Genomic DNA, 22,836 nt, shown 5'->3' on the forward strand with positions numbered 1-22,836 from the left:
ACTTATTTAAAAGTTCATTATATTGAAAACCAAGTGTTTTAAATTGCCAAGAAAGTTAATTGGCGGAAAAAACCTCTTATGATTAGTTTATGGCTAAGTATTTGGCTTCTACTTTTAAATTAATATAATTAGTACAAATTCTCGCAAAATTAAATAGTTGGGAATAATGCGATGAATATGTCATATTTGAATGTGTAATACTGTTAAGGAATGGGAAATTAACTATTTCAAAATTAAAATAATCTGGTTTATTATATATTTTTTTAAAACTAATGTATTATTAGGTGAAACATTAATATCTAAATCTAGAAAATGGTCATAATTACCTTTCCCATTGCTGGATTCCAGATTTAACTCTGGTGAGTATATCTTACTCGAAATCTCTGCTAAAAACTCTGCACAACTTATCACCAGAAGGTCATCTAAATATCTTTTATTATTTGAAAGCAAATATTTTATATTCCTTGGGTTCTTTTTCATAAATTCATATTCTCAATGGCCTAATTCAACAGGTCCCTATAATTGGACTAGCATTACATCCCATAGGGATTCCAATACTTTGCTTATACAGATTACCATTAAATTTTTTAAAAGTATTAAATATAATAAATCCTAGTAAATCGTAAATCATATCTAAGCTATAACATCTTGAACTAGCAGTACTATTAAAGAAATTAGTCCATCACTTCTTATTATAAGGGTCAATTTTTAGAAAAACCAGATTAGACAAAAGAAAAGCTTTCTTAATAATCTTTTTTAAATGTACAAACACTAAATTAATTGGTAGATTTGTATATAATATGGCGAAATCAAATGAGTCCACTCTTTTTGCTGAAACTAAAGCCAGAGAATCTATTATTTGCTATGAATTATTAACGCTTCAATTTGGATTAAAATTATAAATTTTTGTAATTCCCGAGCAATATGCCTTAAATTTATTTTTAATTTCCCCTAAAATACACGACAGGTCAGTCGCCAGAGTTCTGGTATTATTCTGGTGCAGCTGTATTGCTGCATCAGCTATAAAGCGTGGTTTCGGGGGATTCTTATGAAATTTTGCCATCCAATATGAAAAAGGGAAATTTTACCATTATCATTAACATTAATATTAAAGTTAAGAAAAAGTATATCTTCTATTCTTTTCGTTAAACTATTATTAACATCTTGAACCTTTTCATATTATTCTGTTTGATATTTGTTTCCTTCTTTTAGGCGTTAGTATGCATACTCTTATAAATAGTCACTGTAATTTCACTTTTATTTTCTTTTTGGAGGGGGTATGGAAGCGAGTATTTAAGTTATGATGATATTGCATTGGAGAGGGCATTGAAAGGGGCATTCAGAAAGTAGACGGAATTTCTGTCAATAAAATAATGGTAACTGCTTTTTAGAATCTAAGTATTTGTGCTATAGACTTCTTAGAAGGCTAATAAATAATCTAGAAGCTTGTTTTGTAGATGTTTTGCGGAAATGATAGCAGAATTAGCCAAAGAGTGTTCAGGAAAGCTCCATCGTAGGATCATCCTCCATCATGATAACGCCCTAGTGCAGTCTTCAGCCATTGCAAAAGAAGATTTTAGAGAAGCTCGGCGGAAATTGCGGAGTAACATATCTTAAAGCCTGGATCTGGATTCATGTTAAAATGAAAAAAATAGTAAAAAAGAGAAAAAGGAGGATTATACAAGCCAGTGAAAAATATGGACTAAAATGCAAATATGTCGGTCAAGACCTCCGCTTGACCGTCCTCAGTGCATTGGATTTATGTAGCCTTTTCTATATTCCCAGAACTCAATGAATAGATGTAAGGCATCTATTTCAATAGTACTGATAATTAAAAAGATGAAGTGAAAACATGACACATAAGGGGTTTCCAGGTTTCTCTAAATTGGTCTAAAAGGAAGGTAGTTTTATCTATTGAAGTACGTCGGCCTTGATGGATATTATGTTGAGATGAAATTAGTTCTACATATCCATTTTGTTGTTCTACATATCCTCATTTGGAGTTCTACATATCCTCTTGGAGTTCCACATATCCATTTTGGAGTTCTACATATCCTCAACATTTAATTGTAGTGTTGAGCCAGTGTAATTTAGTTTTACTTTTTCAGGGGAGATATGGCAGCAACTATCAAACCCCTGATAAGGTTATCCACCAATTCTGAACAAGTAGCAAGACATAGAAGTCTTTTGAAAAAGGGCGTGAATGCGCTTCTGCCTGAGCACTATAAGAAGTTCTATCTAGTATGGAAGTCAGGACAAGAGGAGCCAGTTCATTTTATACCAGAGCCAGGTAGATGGAAAAAGAATCCTGAATCTGGAGAAATGTGAGTCTAATCATGACAAAATAACCCATTAAGCTCAAACCGAGGAAGGTGCATTGTAATGTATCGAAGAATTCGTAAGATTTTTTTTTTGTTTCGTCTAGTTTTGATTTGACTATAATCTAACTGTATGTAATAAATGTAATAAATTTTTAGTAAAAAGCTGAGTGTGGCTTACAAATTAATGGAAAGGACAACATTTCCCTCAGGGATGATTGTATCAAACCAGTGGTTGTAATGTTTAGCTTAACCTAACTTTCTGTTGTAATAAGCAAGATCAATAATGACCTTATCTTATCTATTAGCTCCTTATCTATTAGCTCCTTATCTATGAGGACCTTATCTATTAGCTCCTCAAGTCAAGATCCTAAACACACCCACACCAAAGTTCCTATTATAAACAAGTATGATAGCACTATCCCCTCAAGGTCCAAACCGGGGGTGCTGATCTCCGTTTCGTGGCCTTTCAGTCAGGAAGTGCAATGGGAGGCTGGGTTCCAGCCATCATGTGCTTTTGTACAACCTCCCTACTTACCTTCCCCCGATTTCTCCAGGTACCCATTTAGAACTGGAACGACTCTGGCTGAGCTTACAGAATGACGCCACTGACCCTGTCCCAAACCAAATAACCAGCCACGCCAGGAATTGAACCCGTGCCCAACTATTATTGCTCGTTCAAACCCGTTCCCATTATGAACTTACTACATGGTTCTGAAGACTAACAAAAGTATATGCATTCACTATCTTACCAGAAGCAGAAGTTTTCCAGTGCTCAAAGTAAAATACGAAACTGTTAACGATATCACGTAAAATACAAGATAAAGTAAAAATAAAACATAGTAGAATAATCAAACAGTTCGTGGTAACGAAATGTAAGTAAGGAGCGACCCGGCTCAAAAGTAACTGAAACTCTAAAAAACGCTTTGATACCAATAGATACATCAAAAGAATCGGATTTTTATGCTGATTTCAAATATGTAAGTTTTTAAGAGAAAATTTTGCCTTATTTTTGAAAAAAGGGGAAACAACCCCTAAAAGTCATTGAACTTTAATGAAAATCACACCATCAGATTCAGCGTATCGGAGAACCCTACTATAGAAGTTTGAAGCTCCTATCTGCAAAAATATGGAATTTTGTATTTTTTGGCAGAAGAAAGGTCATGGATGCGGGTTTATTTATTTTTTTTTCCAGGGGTGATCGGATCGGTCCAGTAGTCCTAGAATATCGTGAGAGCGCTCATTAAAACGGAAATTAAAAGTTCTAGTGCCCTTTTTAAATCACCAAAAAAATTGGAGGGCAACTTGGCCCCCTCCCACGCTCATTTTTTTCCCGCAGTCACCCAATCAAAATTTTGAGATAACCATTTTGTTCAGCATAGTAGAAAGTCTAATAAATATGTCTTTGAGGACCTTTATGCCCCACAGTTCCCGGGGAAAGGGTGGCAAGTTATGAACTTTGCCCATTGTTTACATATAGTATTGGTTAATGGGAAGTATACAGGCCATTTCATGAGGTTTTTTTTCTGGTGGGGGAGGGGGCTGGAGGAGGATGTTACGGCGGAGGATGTTTTCTTGGGGGAAGGGACATTTCTATGAAGAAGGCGCCGGATTTCCCAGCATTATTGAAAAACGATCAGAAATTAAATAAAAAAAACTGAAATTAAATTAAATAAAAAATAGAAAAAAAAGTTTTTTCGACTGAAAGTAAAGAGCAACATTAAAACTTAAAACGAACAGAAATTATTACGTATATGAGGGGGTTCGCCCTCTAGTTAATACCTCGCTCTTTAAGGTAAAGTTTTTTTTGGTACTTTCAAAAGAGTTATCTATTCTAATTAACCGGCCTTTGAGATTCAGGGTTTTGTGATTCGAACAAAATTTGAACTTTAGCGTAAAGAGTGAGGTATTGACGAGGGAGGCGAACTCCCTAATATACGTAATAAAAACATACGAACATAGAAGTTCGTTGCGTAAGTTAACTCGTAAGTTACGTCAGAACAAAATTTCGAGAATGCCATTAAGCCAAAAAAAGTAAAATTAATATGCAAATTTCGTTTTAATTATTCATGTACGGTGAGCCAAAATAAAAGCTGCATTAATTCAAAAACGTTCAGAAATTAAATATATGAAACATTTTTTTAACTGAAAGCAAGGAGCGAGATTAAAACTTAAAACGAACAGAAATTATTCCGTATATGAAAGGGACGGTTTCCTCCTCAATGCCTCGCCCTTTCCGCTAAAGTTTGACTCTGTCTCTCAACTTTATTTTTTAAAACAATAAAAAAAACTTTAGCATAAAGAGCGTGGCGTTGAGGAGGGGACCTCCTTTCATATACGGAATAATTTCTGTTCATTTTAAGTTTTAATGTCGCTCCTTACTTTCAGTTAAAAAAAACTTGTTTTTTTATTTAATTAACAATATAGGCATAATTTGTCTTACCTGAAACATAGGCTTGCCAGTGCTCTACCTAACTCATGACAATGATACAAGGTGAATTAAGCAAATAAAATTTAGAATAAAACGTACTTTCAACCCCCAGGGTTCATAGACTTAATATCAGAAAAAATAGCTGCCGATCAATCTAAACGACTCTGAAAATAAAAGCGGACACCAGGTGTTTGGGCCTCAAGATTTACATTTTAGTGTTCATTTAATTTTTCCTTTCTATATTAATAAATAAATCTTAAAATAATAATCTTAAATCATGTTTAAATAAATCTTAATTAATAAAATAAAATGAGAGCACATGTTAATATTATTTTTCCTTTCTAGATTAATAAATAAATCTTAAAATAATAATCATAAATCTTATTTAATAAATCCTTTCTAGATTAATAAATAAATCTTAAATGATAATCGTTAATCTTATTTAATAAATCTTAATTAATAAAATTAAATGAAGCATATGTAATATATTTTCCTTATCTAGATTAATAAATAAATCTTAAAATAATAATCTTAAATCTTATTTAATAAATCTTAATTAATAAAATAAAATGAGAGCACAGAAATTTTGAAGAAGTATCCATCAGGGGTGGTGGCCTAGTTGACCGGCAAGATATGCAGAAAGTGCCACACAAACTAAGAAGAAAGACAAATGTTAAGAGTCTAGTTAGAATCAGTTTTCAATAAGAATGGCAAGATAGAAAAAGAAAATGGGCTCCTTCAAAAGAAAGTGAACTCATCAGAAAGAAAGAAAAAGAGAACTCACAAAAGAAAACATATTTGAATTGAAGTTCAAAATTGTTGCGCCTTTATTAAGAAACTAAACGTAAAAATGGTGCTGCAACAAAGTACCATTTCTGTTGCAAAATAATAATTTGGGCAGAATAGCTATTTGTATAACTTTCCAGTTTAAGAAGTCATGCTGCCACATGACGGGGGGGGGGGCATAAGATCTTTTTATGAGACAGTCGGGTGCCTGATATCTGTAAAATACACATAAAATCGCGAGGAAAGGAAGAAAACGAGGACAATTAACAGCCAGTGAAAAAATTGAAAAGTTATGCAAATATTTCGGTCAAGACCTCCGCTTGACCGTCCAACTCAGTTAACTCGGTTGCCCTTTCACCGTTACTGAGAAAGGGTCGTCCAATTTTAGTTTTGTGTTTTTATTTTAGGGTTTGGTTTTTTATATTTGTATTACTTTTATTCTGCACTGAGAACGGTCAAGCGGAGGTCTTGACCGAAATATTTGCATAATTTTTCAATTTTTTCACTGGCTGTTAATTGTCCTCGTTTGTTTCCTTTATTCGCGATTTTATGTTTTATCATGATTAGCCAGTGTGGTCTCAGAAATTATTCACTGTAAAATACATGCTCATGCCTATAGTTTCACTTTATATTACAGGTCCTTCAGATAAATATGGAAAGGAAACTATCATCTGAGCCTACCTTTATTTTGAAAAATACATTTTAACTAAGTTTACAATCTAGGTTGTAAGGGGGGGGGGTCCTTCGCTAATTGGAGAGAATTTAATTTTTAACAATAAACACTAGTTTTTAGAAATCAAAGTACTGCGAAAAAAAATTGAATTTTTATGCTAAATAGCAATAGTTTAGTGTGGGGGATGTCGTCTCGTAGATAGGATAACATTACTTTTATTTTGTAAAACTAGTATACCTTAATAATCCCTTTTGTTCTTGATCAAGATTATACAAAACTCAGGTTTTAGATTAAAGAATAGGGGCATGAGGGAGGTAATATCCCCCTCCTCTCTCATATTTAAAATAAAATAAACGTGAAATTAAGAAAGAACAGAAAAAACAACAACTTTACAAATGAAATAGAGTTCAATATCAAAGCTTAAGGCAAACAAATTGTATACTATAAATGATTGTAATATTTAATATTACATATTACGTAAATGAATCTAAATGGTCCTTTTACACTGACTTCAAAATAGATGCTTACACATACACCTTTCCTTAAAACAGGATCTTTGCTGATTGCTTGAGTTAGTTTAAAGGTTTTCCTTATGCATTCACCTTATGCTATGATTCACCAGATTCTGTGAATGTTGGTGTGCATTCAACAGATTCTTGCTTGGCTGGAAGCCAAGAAATACGAACTGTAGGTGAAGAGTTAACCTTATTAAAAGAAGCCAAAAATTTTCAAATGGAATATTTATTGAAATATTTACATTTAAAATAACTTTTCAGACTTATTGTAAATATCCAAAATTCAGTTAAGTTAATAACATTCAAAAGTCACTTCCATAAGCAAATTTATAAAATTTTTGGAAAAGGGGGAGTATTCAAGTCCATTTACCATGTCCCTGAATCTTAGAGTAAATATTCTACGCTATCTTTTTGTTAACTTCTCCCCCCAACGGTTCAGGAACAAATGATATACCACAAGGGCAATATGAGAAAAAGTTTGACAGTCTTTTTCAAACACCTCACAATTTAAGGGCTTAATTTTTGGCATTTGTCTTAAACATTAACACTTTCAGTTCAAACATTTTGAAATTGCTGGTTATCAAAGGATCAGTTTCTGGCAACTTCATGTTATGAAGTTGGCAACTTCAATTATGGCAAATTCAGTCATCTGGCAACTTCAGTTATGCTATAAATTGTATAAAAGCGTTTGTCAGTATATTAACAGCATATACTGTATGCATAAGTTCAAAGAAGGGATTTTTCGTGTAATTAATATATATGAAGTTTCATTAATTAGTGATTAAGTTAAAGTTTGTATTTTATCCCCCCCACCTAAAAAAACTTTTTCCCCATAAGGCTGTAATTTAAATGTTAAAGTTCTACAATATTCCAAAAGATTGACTTTAACGAGTACGGTATCTAAAAGGTAAGGCATAGCTTTAGAAACTTAAGTTCTACGTTGTTTTTTGGTACAAAATATGAGTTCCTTTATAAGGTCTAATTTTAAATATTTCTATTTCAAATTAATATTTCATTTAAGTTTTTAATGTTTTTCTATATTTCAAGTATTTAAGTTTTCAAATATTTCTAAATTTTCAGTTAAAAATATTTTCAATTAATTTCAATTAGAAATATATATAAATTTTCAATTAAAAATGTTTATAGACACTTACAATTTTTTCTAATTTTCAAATATTTCAATATTTGAAAATAATTTTGAAATATTTATTATTTTTTTTCATTTTTGACATTATGCTTTATCCAGTATGCTAGATTTTTTTAATCGTTCTTCATTGACTTGAGAAATACTATGGATTCTTGCGTGTCTACACAGGAATTTCCAATTTTAGTTTACTTCTTAAAGCAAAGGAATAAAGATTATAAGCTTTTATTTACATTCATTTACATATTAGGCATTCATTCATTCGATGTTACGTAAATGAGTATAAATCATTACTATATATGATTGAGGGCTAGCAACCTCTCCAACCCACCCACATTGAAGTTGTGACTTTTTTTTTATCTTGAACAGTGAAAATACTCATTTGATTGTATTATAAACAAATTTAGTTCTAAACTTTTGAAAGGAAGTTGGTAAATATAATGCTTATGTTTGATTTTACGTCAGTTTAAAACGAATAAAGACTATTATAGATAAATGATGGATTAAAATGAACATAAATTATCACAAATAAATGTAGGGTTGTTACTCTCCTCAAAGATGTCCAAAGGCTTCAACATTTGTAGGTTAGAATTTTTATTTGACTAAAAATTGCGAATTTGATATATATCACCCTTAAAAGCATAGTCAAGTGCTTAGAGGGGTCATTATTTTTCAAGTAGGGAAAGGGGCTGTGTTGTTTCTGCATTTTTCTTTTACTTTCCGTTTTTAAGGGCGGGGAAGAAGGGTAACTTTTGTTCCCTTCCAGCAAAATTTGTTTCGGTTGAGAAATAGAAACAATATAAATACATAAAACGAATTTGAGAAATCGAATAAACATTTCACCTATTCTAAGCAAGCTCATTGTTCATCAGTAATCTGCCACTTTTGGGCACATGAGGTTGCACCATGTTCTTCTTTGAAAACCGTTGCCACATGGAACCAATTTTTCTGCTCAGCATCGATTCATGTTGTACATGGCTCATAAATTTTTGAATTTCACAAAAGCCAACTCCTGTATTTTTGGAACATTGTTATTAACATATAGAAAAACTATTTTGGTATTGAAGCCTAATGATGTAAATGTATCTATGTTATTCATATCCTTTTTTCTGATTTAAAGAAGAAAAGAACGCTTATCCTCTTCGGGGGGGGGGGGGATTTACATTGCTTTGTCCGTTAATTCTAGTGTCTTGTAGAGCTTGTTTTGGAATGTTTTCCTTAACCGGATGTTTCATATGACCACCAACTCCCTCATGGGAGGGGGTCACCCGTCCTAATGGGATGCAGATACAAAGAATGAATTTAACTGATGAAGTGTTGAACGCTGTAGAAGACTGCTTTAATGATACTATGATATCTGTCCCAGAGATCCAGAATTCCCAAGCTGGTACACAGCTCAATGAGGATTTTCAGACTGGTCAATTTAAACAGAAACGCAACCGACCCCGTGAATCAACTTAAAACTTCCACAACATCCCCACTAAAGATGCCCAGAACAAACCCATTTTCCTCGTCACCTCAAGCATAAAGGAGTGTCTTCTTATAGTGTCTTGTAGAGCTCGTTTTGGAATATTTTCCTTAACCTCTTCTATCATAACACCATCAGCCTCCTCATGAGAGCGGACCAGAGACCCCAATTTCCCTAACCGGTACCCATCTGTATGATAGTTTTCAGACTGGTCAAAGGAAAGGAGTGCAGCCAATCCCTTGAATCAACTGAAAGCTTACACAACATCTCCACTCGGGATGCCCAGGATAAACCCATTTTCCTTATCATCTCAAGCATAAAGGAGCAAGCCTTCACTGCCAATAACATTGCCATTATTAATATGAACCTGTTCGAATTCCTAAGATATGGTTTCATCTTGAATGTTCAGGGATATTTCTGTATGATTTTCATTTCCTTTTCAATCGTTGATTTGCAATTTGGTTCTTCATATATTATGCCGAAGTCCAGATTGTAAATATTTCCGAACTGCAATCAGATCATATGGCTCCTCTTACATCCATACAAGAATCAACTTATCCTTCCTAATCCCCGTTTGCCAACCTTTTATCAACTGTAAAGGGAACTGACCCTGCTCTGGGGAATCCAGTAAAAATTGGATTTTAATTTTTTATTTTTCTGCTAGATTCTAATGTTGATATCATTGAACATAACCTGAAGACTATCTGGTAACATGCAGCTAACTTGTCTTACCTAACACTAAAAGTGAAGCCTATAGGCCGCAAGGGCTCTAAGCATTGGCAGATAGGGGAGCTTGCTGTTCAGGCAAAAAGAAAGCTGGCAAGATATTTCAAAAGAATTTTTCCTCATCAACACCTATCTGCTGTAAACTGTCATGTGCTGCAGCAAGGTCTGTATGAAAAAGGACTGCTTGTAATACTTCCGGTGAAAGTCCTAACTTCAAGATCCTGTTGCTAGAGGTTTATCATTTCATCCGTCAGCTCATTAACTGCTTGGGGGTAGTTGATTATTGCAAATATCATATCTTCTTCGATGTCTCCCCAGTTGGCATTGATCGTAAGAAAGTAAATCTCTTTATTGATAAAAAAAAAAAAAAAAAAAAAAAAAAAAAAAAAAAACAGCACCTTGGTTCTAATAACACACTCCCACCATTTTGTAACCCACCTCACATTTCTATGTATAGGTGTCTTGAAGCTTTTTTTAAAAGATGAATTTAATACATCACTTAAATCACTCAATATTGAGTCTTCACTAAACACTGATGGTATTTAAATTATGTGGATTTGTGAATCGCCTGAAATGCTACACGATGCCCTCCTTAATTTTTTAAATTATTATTTGATCGGTTACAACTCCAGGGTGACATCCACTAAGCTAGGGGGGCCACTTCAACCCAATGGAACGTAACTTATTTTATCGCACTCAGTGGCCTTTATGCTGACGATCTGATATTAAAGAAGTATGGGGAGTGGGGACATTGATACCTGCTTAAAAGATTCATCCAACAAGATGTAGTTTTAATTTATATATTTTCTTTTATATTTGATCTCCCCATCCCATTCAGCAAAATTAATAAGATTATTTGACTAATCGAAGAAGGAGTCTCTCTATACCAATTAAAATGCTCTCTAGTCACATCCCATATTGTAGAACAGTGAAGCTGCTTGGCCTCTGGTTGACTCATGAACAATTATGGTATGAGCAAATTAGCTCTTTTGAAAACTAGTATTTTTCAGGGACTAGCCATACTAAAAAGACTAGCTGGAACAAAATGGGGAAGCCATCAGAAGACTATAATAAGTCTACGAAATGTTCTCATAATCTGGATTGAATAGTATATATAGTTTTTCTTCAATTGCTCTCCACCCTTATTCAGCATCCCTGAAGCTCTATAAAATTCCAAATTTTGGCTAAATTGAGAGAGATATCTGGATTAATGCCCCCTAGAGAAGGAGCTTCCTGTCAAATGAATAATTATTTCTCAACGGTTCAAACATGTATAGTATAAGCGTATACTTTTGCAATTAAAACAGTTTGTCCCAACGCTTGCTCATCCACGAATATCTTCTTATCAGAGGTTTAGTTGAAACCAACAAATAAATGAAGGCAATTCCTTTGTTGAAACGCCCACTCGTAAATCACCCCACCTTATTCCAGCGAATAAAAGTAGCTCTACAATGTCAACCCGATGGGTTCAGATTATTTTTGGAAAACAAATGCTTAAGTACTACCCTAAATGGTCTGTACAAGATGAGTAACCTGGTGCAGCTGCATTTGTCCTTTATCTGAGCTGTAACCTTTTTTCTTCCCTCCCATATGAATCTTCTATTTTATTTACGATTCATGTGGTCTCTTTTCATGCCATCCGCATTGCCTTAGGTGGTTATAAATTTCTACAACATGCCTGAAAGTATCATTTTCCTAATTGACTCCCAATTTACAGCGTTGATAATTTACTATATCTCCAACACATTCCAAGCCATAAAGATGTTGAACACAATGAAGTTGCAGGTCTAAAAGCTGTCAGAGCTGTCTCCTGAACCCTAAGGTCTTCTATGAACCTCAGTAGAAGCAATATAATCAGACAAATAATAGAAACAAGTCGAAACCAGTAGATGCATTCTCTTTTCTTTGAGAGAAAACTCCTTTTTTGTCATCAATGCCCTTTATTTGCCCTTGTATGAGGGCAAATACACAGTTTTTCTTTGATTGCCATCTCCAATGTTAGAAAACTAGAGTTCTCAAGTTTCTCTGCTCCAAGGAAAAAATCCCTAAAACGTTCAATTCAATTCTAAAATCTTGCCTTTTATCCCATGAGGATAAACATTTTTTTTAGAGGGATCGTTTAAATACTAAAAAAGAGACTAATTTATTAAATTTCTTTTTTTTACAGTAAGTGATGCCAAATATACGTTAGCGGTTTGACCCATAAATAGGCACCAGCGTCACAGCCAGATCGTTATAGAGGCGAAAGAACCAATTTTTTGTGCCTGTGGCCCGGTTCCCTGATGAAGAAGAAGAAATATACACTAAAAATCCTCTTCATTCTTGTTGTGCAGAGGTTAGGCCCTGGGGGAACCCATTATTAGGCAATTATTATTTTTATATGGGTACGTCTTAAATATCTAATTTTTAATGAATCCCTGAAAGAAGGGTTAAAACTTGGAATCTAAAATTCAGATATATCAAATGTTCAGAATTGAACAGTTGCCAAGAATTTTAGTATAGAAGATACTTACCAGATAGTTGTTATATGCTGCCACTAAGGAGTTCCTAGCTATTCAAAGTTTAACTTTAAAATTGGATATCACAAGGGCTATTTGAAATAAATACTTGGGTAAATTATAATCCATTCCTCAAAACAAGATTTTCAAATTTATCTGATGTTAGTGGCAAGACTCTTAGTGTAGAAGCTTTTACCAGAGTGGCAGCGCAATCAAGCCAGAAGGTTTATTCCAACATATCTCAGGGGAAATATTTCAAAATAAGACTTGAAAAAGAAGTTTTATTTACAAATTGAAGTTTTTTAGTGAAAATCAGTTTTTTTTTAAGATGTGGGAGGTTAGCACACAGAACACCTACATTTCATACCACTAACTCTAATCTTTTCTATGGAGGGGTGTCCCTTGGACAAATACTAGAAGGAAGGTCCCCCTCCTCTCTTCATGTGCAAATAATATTTAGGGAAATATTGTGGTTAATTCCTTCAAAATAGAACTATTAATTGCATCAAATATACAAAACCATGGAATGATAGCTAGCCCCCTGGAATAAAAATCTGGCCCCTATGGAATAAAAATCTGGCCCCTATGGAATAAAAATCTAGCCACTATTTTAATTATTTCCTATTGTAATTTAGAAAATCTTGTTGAAGCTATTTACTTAGCTGGTGGCCAAGTCCACTTGGAAAACCCGAAGTGTTGTTGCTTTTATTGAAGTGTTTTCTTATTTATTCATCTGTTTCATATTCATCATTTTCAGTCAAAAAATTGTCAATGTCCCAATTCCATTGAAGTATCCAAAGGAGTTCCACGAAGGCTTATGGGGCGGTGAAGGTATTATTCAGGGCTTCAAAAAGCGTCACCCAAAAGTCCGAAGATTCTCTCATTTTTGGGTTCCAACTCTGTATAAGCGGGTTGTGTATAGTGAAATATTGGACAAAAGATATGAAGTCACATGTACTCTGCGGTTTTTGGAGCTTGTGGATGAACATTATGGCTTTGATAACTACATTTTACAGGTAAGTTGTATCCTTGAGGCATTATTACAGGTAAGGTGTGTCTTAGTGTAGTCTCTCGCTCCTTGTACAGGAACACCAATTCACAAAAATGTGGGGGGTAAGGAAAGGATTTTTATTCATTTTATTTTATTTTAAATGAAGCTGAGAAAAATTTTTTGTTTAGAATCAGGGGAGGGGGCGGAAATGTGTTTTTTTAATTTATTTTCACTAGAATTACTCGAAAAGATATATTTTAAAATCTAGAGGGGACAAATGCCCCGGCGCCAATTGGGGAAGGAAGAGTAAGGGGGCAATTATTTCCTAAATTTTAAGAAATGTCTTTTTAGTGTCTTCATTCAAAATACTGGAAAAAGACCTCCTTCTTCACTTACGTGAATTGGTGCCCCTGGAAAATTAATCTCAAGCCCCTCCCCCCTTATCTCTCCCCCATTGGTCCTTATCTCTGTCCTTGAATTGAGAAATGGAAATTTTAATGTTTGTCTTAAACTTCTTGTATAGTTACCCTAATAGGATCTATTCTCACTTCTGTAAGACTGATTATGAGGCCACTCACTGCTGAAGATTTGGGACGCGAATGGCAGCTGTTGGGATTTTTGACCCCCTTTTCCTAATAGGCCAAAGAGTCCCTGAGCACCTACTGTTTCATGAATATATGTCGTGAAATTGTCTGCAAATACTTCAGTTATGCATTTTCATCTCAGTGACAACCCCTTTTTAGAGATTCTCTGACGAAAATAATTTAGTGACCCCTCCTCCCCCCAAGGTCAGATCAAATATAAACCTCCAAATATACACCGGTGACTCTTACTTTTACTTCTCACCAAGTTTGGCCAAGATCTGAATATCCAAGTAGATGTTGTGAATTGTGATGATTTGATGCATTGATGATTTGGTGCAGATTTTATCGTGAAAATTAGCATCCTGTGATATTCTGGCCTAAATAAACGATCTAGATAGGTCAGAAGTTTGAGAAAATTCATTAAGAGCCTTAATTTTAGAAGAAAAAAATTATGTGAGTGATGTCATTTTTATATACATCAGTATGGCAATGACGTTGTCACACTTGTCACACTTATGTGGAAAAATTGAAGATTGTCATGGATGGAGAAATTTATATTAAATTGCGTAAAGACCAAAAAACGGGTAAGTGCAAAAATATTTTTGTACATTTTAGCAAGGGATTATGTAGCGATAGAAATTCTTCTTACGTTCCAGTAAGTAGGCCAAGGCTATTTATCAGGATAGGAAATTAGTACAATTCATATAAAGCCTAGATTCTATATTGGTTAATTACAAAAATTGAGAACCCAAGCCATAAAAGAATTAAAATGGATGCTTCAAATGGGCCGGATATTATTGAGGAAGTCAATTTAGATGATGAAAACGACATTGTCATAATCCCTTCTGAAGAATTTGAAGTTATAGAAATAACAGATACTGAAGATAATGATCTAGATAATGCAGATGATATAGTTGAAATCACTCCAAGTTCTGAAGAGCTCGCGGAGGATAAGAAGGATGAAGGAAATAAATACTACAAGCAAAAGGATTATAGAAGGGCTCTTGGCTGTTACGCCAAAGCCATTGAGTTGTATCCGTGTGCTGCCTATTATGGCAATCGCGCTGCTTGTTATATCATGTTGGGAATGTATTCACAGGCGCTGCAAGATGCCAGAGAAAGTGTCAAATGTGAGCCGTCTTTTGCCAAGGGCCATCTGAGAATGGGAAAATGTTTCTTGGCGATGGGTGATGTAGCCGCTGCAAAAAGCGCTTTCGACAAAACTAAGGAACTAGAACCTACAAATACTACTATTGGCGCTGAACTGAGAACCATTGACACCCTCAATAAAATAGACAAAGATTTGAATAGAGCTGTTGAAGTTCAAGACTATCGAAAGGCTTTGTATTGTTCTGAAAGAGCCTTGGATATAGCTGTGTTTTGCCGAAGATATAAAGTAAAGAAAGCCGAGTCGTTGATGCATCTTGGACGATATCAGGAAGCTGAGGAAATCGTTAATGACATACTAAGGTCAGATAGTACAGATGTTGACTCATTGCTGGTCCGTGGAATGTGTTTATATTACCAGGATAATATTGATTTGGCCTTTTCTCATTTCCAACAAGTACTTCGGTTAGCACCCGATTATGCCAAAGCCAGAGAAACTTAAAGGAAAGTAAAGCAGCTAAAGACGAAGAAGGAGGAACGAAATGTAGCATTTAAACAAGGCAAATTAAAAGAAGCTCTCACCATCTATACAGAAACACTTGCGATCGACCCAGTTAATAAGCTGACCAATTCTAAAGTATATTACAATAGAGCTCTTGTCAATTCCAAGCTTGGAAATCACTCCCAGACAGTTGACGATTGTTCCGCGGCTCTGAAATTGAATGATGGTTATATCAAAGCATTGCTCTTAAGAGCAAAATTCTATGGAAGTCTTGAAAAACATGAAGAATGTGTCAGAGATTATGAAGCTTGTATGAAGCTAGAAAAAAATGCAAATAGAGAAACGCGAAGACTGTTGCAAGAGGCGAAAATAGCATTGAAAAGGTCCAAGCGAAAAGATTACTACAAAATCCTTGGAGTTGATAAGAATGCCAACGACGATGAAATCAAAAAGGCATACAGGAAACGAGCGCTTGTTCATCATCCTGACCGACATTCTTCGGCAACAGAAGAAGAGCGAAAAGAACACGAAAGGAATTTCAAAGATCTTGGAGAAGCGTATACAGTACTCTCTGATCCCAAGAAGAAAGCCCGCTATGATAGAGGTCAAGACCTAGATGATGAGGGACTTGCTGAATTTGATCCGCAAATGTTCAATGCTTTCTTTGGAAATGGTCCAAGTCCGTTTGGTGGATTTCACTTCGGTGGAGGTGGTGGAATTAATCAAAGTGAATTTAACTTCCAGTCATGTTTTGGTTTGCCGGATTTCATTTTTATTTCATGTTGTTTAAAAAGAACTCAGTGTGATTGAAAAAGTAGTGCATCTAAATAAAAAGCAAATAAACTTTCTTGCCGATGCACGTAAAGGCGATTCTTGAGTAAAGAAGCTCAGATACTTATCCACCTATCATTTGCAGCTCCTTCTCATGTGCAATTTTTATGATGTATCAACATGGGATACAGTGACATTAATCTTTGATAAAGAGTTACTTTTTATTTGATCTATTTTTTATCCAGAATTAAAACTATACATGTAAGGGTAGAGTTTAGGACCCCAGTTGCCATGGGTTTAGAGCCAAGGTTTTCCCAATATTCACCGTTAACTAGGCTTTAAAAGTGCGCTAACTCAACTCCTCAACCACGAAATTATCCTTTCTTTAAAAAAAAAAAAAAAAAATAAAAAATCCGAGTATGAATCCTGCTCAATTTTACCCGTGAGTTTAAAATTTGCCAAGGATAAAAGCTTTTAAATGAAGTTTGTATTGATGAGTAATATCACAGTCATCTTAAAATAAGGAACGTGTGTGTGTTTTGTAATATTTTATATGGGGGGGGGTCTAACTCGGACCATGGTACATGCTTGATAGAGGGATTGATTAAGAATGACTTTAAATGTTATAGACGGAGCTTTAAGTTTCGTTGAGTTGCAGTTTACATAATATGTGAAGGTCGCAATAAAAAATAGTTTTAAATAAAAAGAAATTAAGGGGTAAATATCCTTTGAGTTTGATTTCATAAATAGGCTGTTCTTTTGAAGATTATTTCGGTTAGCTCATACTTGGGTAATGGTTATTTACATGGACTACAATTTAGCGTCATTGAAAGATTATAATGTACAAAGACCTGCACTTTTTCTGTCGGAAATTATTCATGTATTATTCTCCTTTTTTGCATATGCAATTAGAGCATTTTCAATAAATAGAAGAGAGATTTGATCTAAATTTCAAAGGCAAAGCTAAATTACAAAACGAAGCCCGATGTGTTGCCAACTTGGGCTGAGCAAACAAGTTGCATTCCTGTTCCTTTTTTAATAAATTGTAAGAAAGCCTAGGAAAGATTAATCTAACAGAAATAGAATTATGTCATTCTTTAGAATGCACATTATCCCTCCCCATATTTGTGTGAACGGGCGCTCCTCGTTAAAGACATAAATGCTCACTGCTGTGAGCTTTGTTGGAAGGGGGCAGGGTTATCTTTAGGGGATGGTAAAAAAGGGACTCTGTACGCCAGTAGTTTCGTTTTCCCCATAAGGATGTCCATTGGACCATTCAATGGAAGGAAGTGGGTGAATCCCATTGCCCTTCTTGGATGCAGGTGTGCTTATGGAAATAAAATTGTAATTCAACTGTTATTCAACTTCAGAGTTCATTGGAAGCTAGGATAATTTTTATTGATTATAGCTACTAGGCTTTTAAAGTTGGCTTCTTTGATGTAACTACTGTTTGTAATGATAACTTGCTAGTTTCGACGGAATTATCTTTAAAAAGAAGGAACTTTGGTATTTTAAATATATCGCATTTTGTTCATGGTACAATTACAACAACTCAAAAACCTTAAAAAAGAAAACCAAAAGTTCGAAGCTTAGTAGAAATCGCAAAAAGTTTGAAAAAGTTTGAAGCTTAGTAGAAATATAAACCTCCAAAATATACATCGGTGACTCTTCAATTCGGATTCAGTTCATTCAATGAATCTGTATTAGTAACATCCCCTGTGCAAGCGCTGTGTAGAATTTGCAGTGAATTATCTTGGGCATTCGCTTATCGATCAATTTGAAAATTATAAACATTATTAGATAGAGAACAATACAAAAATATATTTTATAAGATGACAAGTGAAGTGACTAGTGAAATATCTTAGGCGTTCGTTTATCGAGCTATTTGAAAATTATAAACATTATTGGATACCAATATGGTTAAGAAAAGCGGAAAGCGATCAAGACAAAACGATTTGGACGAGTCTAGAGGGTCCACGGAATTGACTGATAATGTTTCAAAGCTGGATAAAATCCTTGCAATCGTCGAAGAAACTAAGAATGATATTTCGGAAATAAAAAGGGAAATCAGTGACATAAGTCTAGTTTAGCGTCCCTAACGTCTCGTGTTGAAGATTTGGAATTAGCAAAAGTGACCCACGAAAATGAGTTATCTAGTATTAAGCAGGAAATATCGGCACTACGTAAACAAATTGTAAAGGAACCCGGTTTTGGTGAGTTAGCTACGAGAGTCTTTGTGGTAGAAAACATGGATAGAAGAAGGAATATTATTCTATGGAACATTAAAGGTGAATCTAAGTCAAAAGCTAAGGAGTATGTTAACGCCTTACTTTCCCAACATCTTGGGATTAATACCCAATTTGAACTACTTGAGTTTACGGATCGATTTATCAAAATCCAGCTCAAGGATGATAAGGACAAATTCTGTATCCGTCAGGGAAACTGCGAAGAAATTGCGTGAAAAACCGTTCAGAAGAGTAGCCGGAAGTGAATCTCCCTATGTCTATATAACAGATGATGTGACAAAAGGTGTTCGTGACATTCGTAACTCCCTGAAAATCAAACAGAAAGAATTGAGAGAAAAGGGAGTCAGTGCTTGGATCCCCCCAGTCGTCCCACCTGTATTATGCTTGATTGAGAATGAGCAAAAAGTGAAGCTTAAATGGTGTAATGTCGTATAAGTCAAATGCATAAAAAATGTATCGGAAGTGGATTAAAGTGGTTTTTTAGTATGTTTGAGTGGATTTATGATTGTAGTTAGTTGTGATTTAGCTCAGGTATCCGTGATTAAATTGCGCTCGCCTTCGTGTGATGATAAGGATAATGGTTAGAATGAGTATGATGTCAAATATTGTTTATGTATTACTTTTTTGTTCTTATTTTTTATTTTCGAAATTTTTGTTGCCTTTTATTTTTTTTTTTCTTTCTTTTTTTTATTTTATTTATATCGGCTCACGGAGATGCGATGCGAAATTTTTGTTGAGTTTGGATTATGGAAAATCGTCCGTCTCCCACGAAAATCGTCCGTCTCCTCAAAGAGCTGTATAATAACACTGAAAGTGCGGTGATCGTAAATGGACGGCCTTCTGCATATTTCAAAATTAAAAATGGTGTCCGGCAAAGATGTGCCGCTGCACCTGAGCTCTTTAACTGTGTAATAGACCACATCCTGAATAAAACACAGCAGGTGCAGTCATTTGGCATAGGCTTTGCTGGAAGAGTTCTTTCAGACGTCGACTTTGCCGACGACGTGGCGCTAATATGCGAAAACATTAGTGACCTCAAAACTACACTGGAAACACTGGCCTCTGCCGCTGAGAAATTCGGTCTGAAAATAAATTGGTCGAAGACCAAGATAATGCCCGTTGAGAAAACATAGTCCAACCCCCTGTCATCTGTGGAAATTTGTGGCCAGACTGTAGTGGTAGTCAAGCAGTTTACCTACCTTGGTTCAATTGTCTGCTCAAACGGAAGCCTAGATGCCGAAATATCAGCAAGAGCGGCAAAAGCAAACTCTATCTTCGGTCGCCTTCTAAAAAAAGTCTTCCATATACCCCAGATCAGCCGTCTCACAATAGCACGAATATATTCTGCTTCGGTTGCCAGCGTTATGCTCTATTCTGCTGAGACTTGGTCGCTGACTCAGACACAGACGCTGAAGGTAGATGCCATCCAGACGAAACACCTCCGAAAAATCGAACGCTCCCGATGGCCCGACGGGGTACGAAATTCGGAAATCCTCAGGTCCTTCAAACTCCCACCCCTGTCCGAGCAACTTGAGTCTCGCTCGCTGCGTTGGTATGGTCATCTGCTCCGTCTGCCTGCCCAAACACCCATCCGGCTCATCTTCGATTTTGACCCAGCTGCAAACGGCTGGAGGCGTCCTAGGGGAAGACCACGCACCAGATGGGCGGACGTCATCCGTGATCGGCTCGCCTCCAGAAACAACAACCTGGCTGAAGTGACAACCCTCGCCCTGAACCGACCACTCTGGAGAAGACTGACGGCGCTGACGACTGGTTCCCTCTACGCTGGCGACGCTGCCGAGCAAGAGCTTTAAGTAAGTAAGTTGGATTATGGATGAGTTAAGTTTTGTAGAAATTCCTGCTGGTAGGTTGGAGGAACTTGAAAAAAATCCTCTTGATATTAATAAATTTTTTCATAGGTTTTAGTCACAATATAAATATTTTACATATTATTATAATGAAAATAAAAATAATTTTTTTTTTTTTCTTTATCTTCCACATTTAAATAATCAATTTAAACGACTGTCATTTTGTAATTGTAGAGGATTAAAAAGCAGCTTAAATTTTTTGCATGATTTTTTTAAAGGGTCGTCAACAGATGCGTTAGGAATTTGTGAGAAATTTCTTGATGAAAATAATACATTCCAACATTAATAAAATTATAGTTTTTTTCATGGTAGTCAAAAACAGAATAAGAGAGAAGGAGTCGGTATTTTTATACAAGATGTTTTTGCATCTGATTTACGTGATGCATTCATGATTTTGAATGTTGAGATAATATTTAAGAGTTGTGTAGTAGAAGTGATTGATGGAAGGAAATACTTTTTTGGTAATTGTAGCATATCGGCTACCATCGTCTAGTGTTCAAGAGTTTTTAAGTCAATATGAGTCATTGTTAGATGTCCTCACCCAGCAACACCATCCATTTTATGTAATGGGGATTTTAATATTGATTTAATGCGACATAATGTTTCGACATCGAATGTTTGAATATTTCATTTTTACATGGTTTGTCACCTACTTGTTTACTACCATCAAGAATCTGTGATAACCATGCAACTCTTATTGATAACATTTTAACATCTGAAAATTGCCTTGATACCCATATTATTTTGAATGATACATCTGATCATTGTGTTGTTGTTTCTGACTTCTCTGGATCAGGAGTGGAACGTGAAAAGAGACCAAATAAAAGTTATAAAAGGATAATTAACCAGAAAAAGATAGATGAGATGAAAGTAAAAATAGGAGATATAGATTGGAATGATGTCCTAAATGTTGAAGACCCGAATCAGCCAATTGTTTTATTTTATAGGAAATTTAACCAAATATTCGACCAAGTATGTCCTATGGTATTAAGAAAGAGTAAGGATTTGCCTCGTAAACCATGGGTTACTGAAAGCCTGTTAAAGAGTATAAAAGAAAAAAATAGATTGTATAAGGTGAAGATGCAGTACCCAAATGAAACTAATATTGAAAATTTTAAAAAAATATAAAAATCGGTTAACTCTTGTTCTCAGAGAAGCGGAAGCAAAATATTATCAAAATGAATTTCTCAAATGTGATTCACCTCGGGAAACATTGAAATTGATAAATGAAAAACTTAATAATATCAAAACAAGAAATATTCCATCTCATATTACAAGTCATGAAGGAGTCGAGATAACTGATGAGAGAGGGATGGCGGAAGCATTTACTGACCATTTTAGAAAAGTTGGACATGATCTGGTGGATAAAATTTCTGCTGGAACACATAATCATAGAAAATATTTACCAAATAAAGTAGATAAGACTATATTTATGTACCCTATCCGATTCTCGGAATACCAAAAAGCCGTTACTAGTTTGAAAAATGGATTTTCGGCAGGATGTGATGGTATAACGACTTCTCTGTTCAAAGAATTAGCTGGTGTACTTTTTCAGCCGCTTTTATATATTTTTAATAGAAACGTGCAAGCCAGCTGGAAACTTCCGTTTCGTACTGATTGGTTATACCGTACCACGATTCTCATCTCCATAAATCGAAGTGTAGTAAGAGTGCCAATCATGTAGCGTCAGAGAAGTACTAGATGAACGATCGTCTGGTCTGATTAGGCTTAGCCACGATTTCTTATTTCCAGTGAACCGTTGCCCAATAATTCGGTACCTCTTCATTTCAACTTATAATTGCGTTTTGTGCTCCGCTTCAGCTTGGTCCCGCGTAGCGGTATCCAACAAGCAATCCAAATGTTCAGCCACGTTTTGCATATTGTTTTGCCGACTGGAGGTCAGTGGATTCGGACCCCATCGATTTTTTGGTCCCAATTTTCGCTATCTTGTAGGATCCGCTTTCGCTTCGGCAACTTTCAGAGCAGGATGACTTGATGGTAATAAGTGTGGAAATCAATCGTGGCTGAGACATTGGAAGGGCCGGAGCAGAGTAGATGAAACGGAACTTTGATGCAGCTTGGAACCGAAGCAACAGTGGTGACGTAAAGGGGAATATTGTATTTCTCCCAATTTTGCTTGTAGACCCACATTCCGGAACAACCGTAAATAGTGCTATGTGATGACTGCATCTGAAACAAAAGTCCGGA

General features: G+C 35.2%; 2 protein-coding genes across 2 annotated transcripts in view; both read left to right on the forward strand.

The window, feature by feature from the left end:
- Nucleotides 1-2,113: 2,113 nt before the first annotated feature.
- The window catches only part of mRpL28 (mitochondrial ribosomal protein L28), a 37,730-nt gene continuing 17,007 nt past the window's right edge, over nt 2,114-22,836 (forward strand). Inside the window, exons 1-2 of the mRNA XM_089089950.1 lie at nt 2,114-2,324; nt 13,317-13,575. Of these exons, the coding sequence (XP_088946076.1) occupies nt 2,116-2,324; nt 13,317-13,575 (468 nt within the window). The 5' untranslated portion in view covers nt 2,114-2,115. The remainder of the gene's footprint in view (nt 2,325-13,316; nt 13,576-22,836) is intronic.
- Nucleotides 14,870-16,553, forward strand: Tpr2 (Tetratricopeptide repeat protein 2). The gene is given in 1 exon segment (XM_089088642.1): nt 14,870-16,553. A coding segment is annotated over 1 exon segment (1,650 nt). The 5' UTR covers nt 14,870-14,903.

The sequence above is a fragment of the Artemia sp. Qi Xiang Cuo genome, chromosome 5 (genome assembly GCF_049724085.1).
Source record: "Artemia sp. Qi Xiang Cuo chromosome 5, ASM4972408v1, whole genome shotgun sequence".
NCBI classification, from domain to species: Eukaryota; Metazoa; Arthropoda; class Branchiopoda; order Anostraca; family Artemiidae; genus Artemia; species Artemia sp. Qi Xiang Cuo.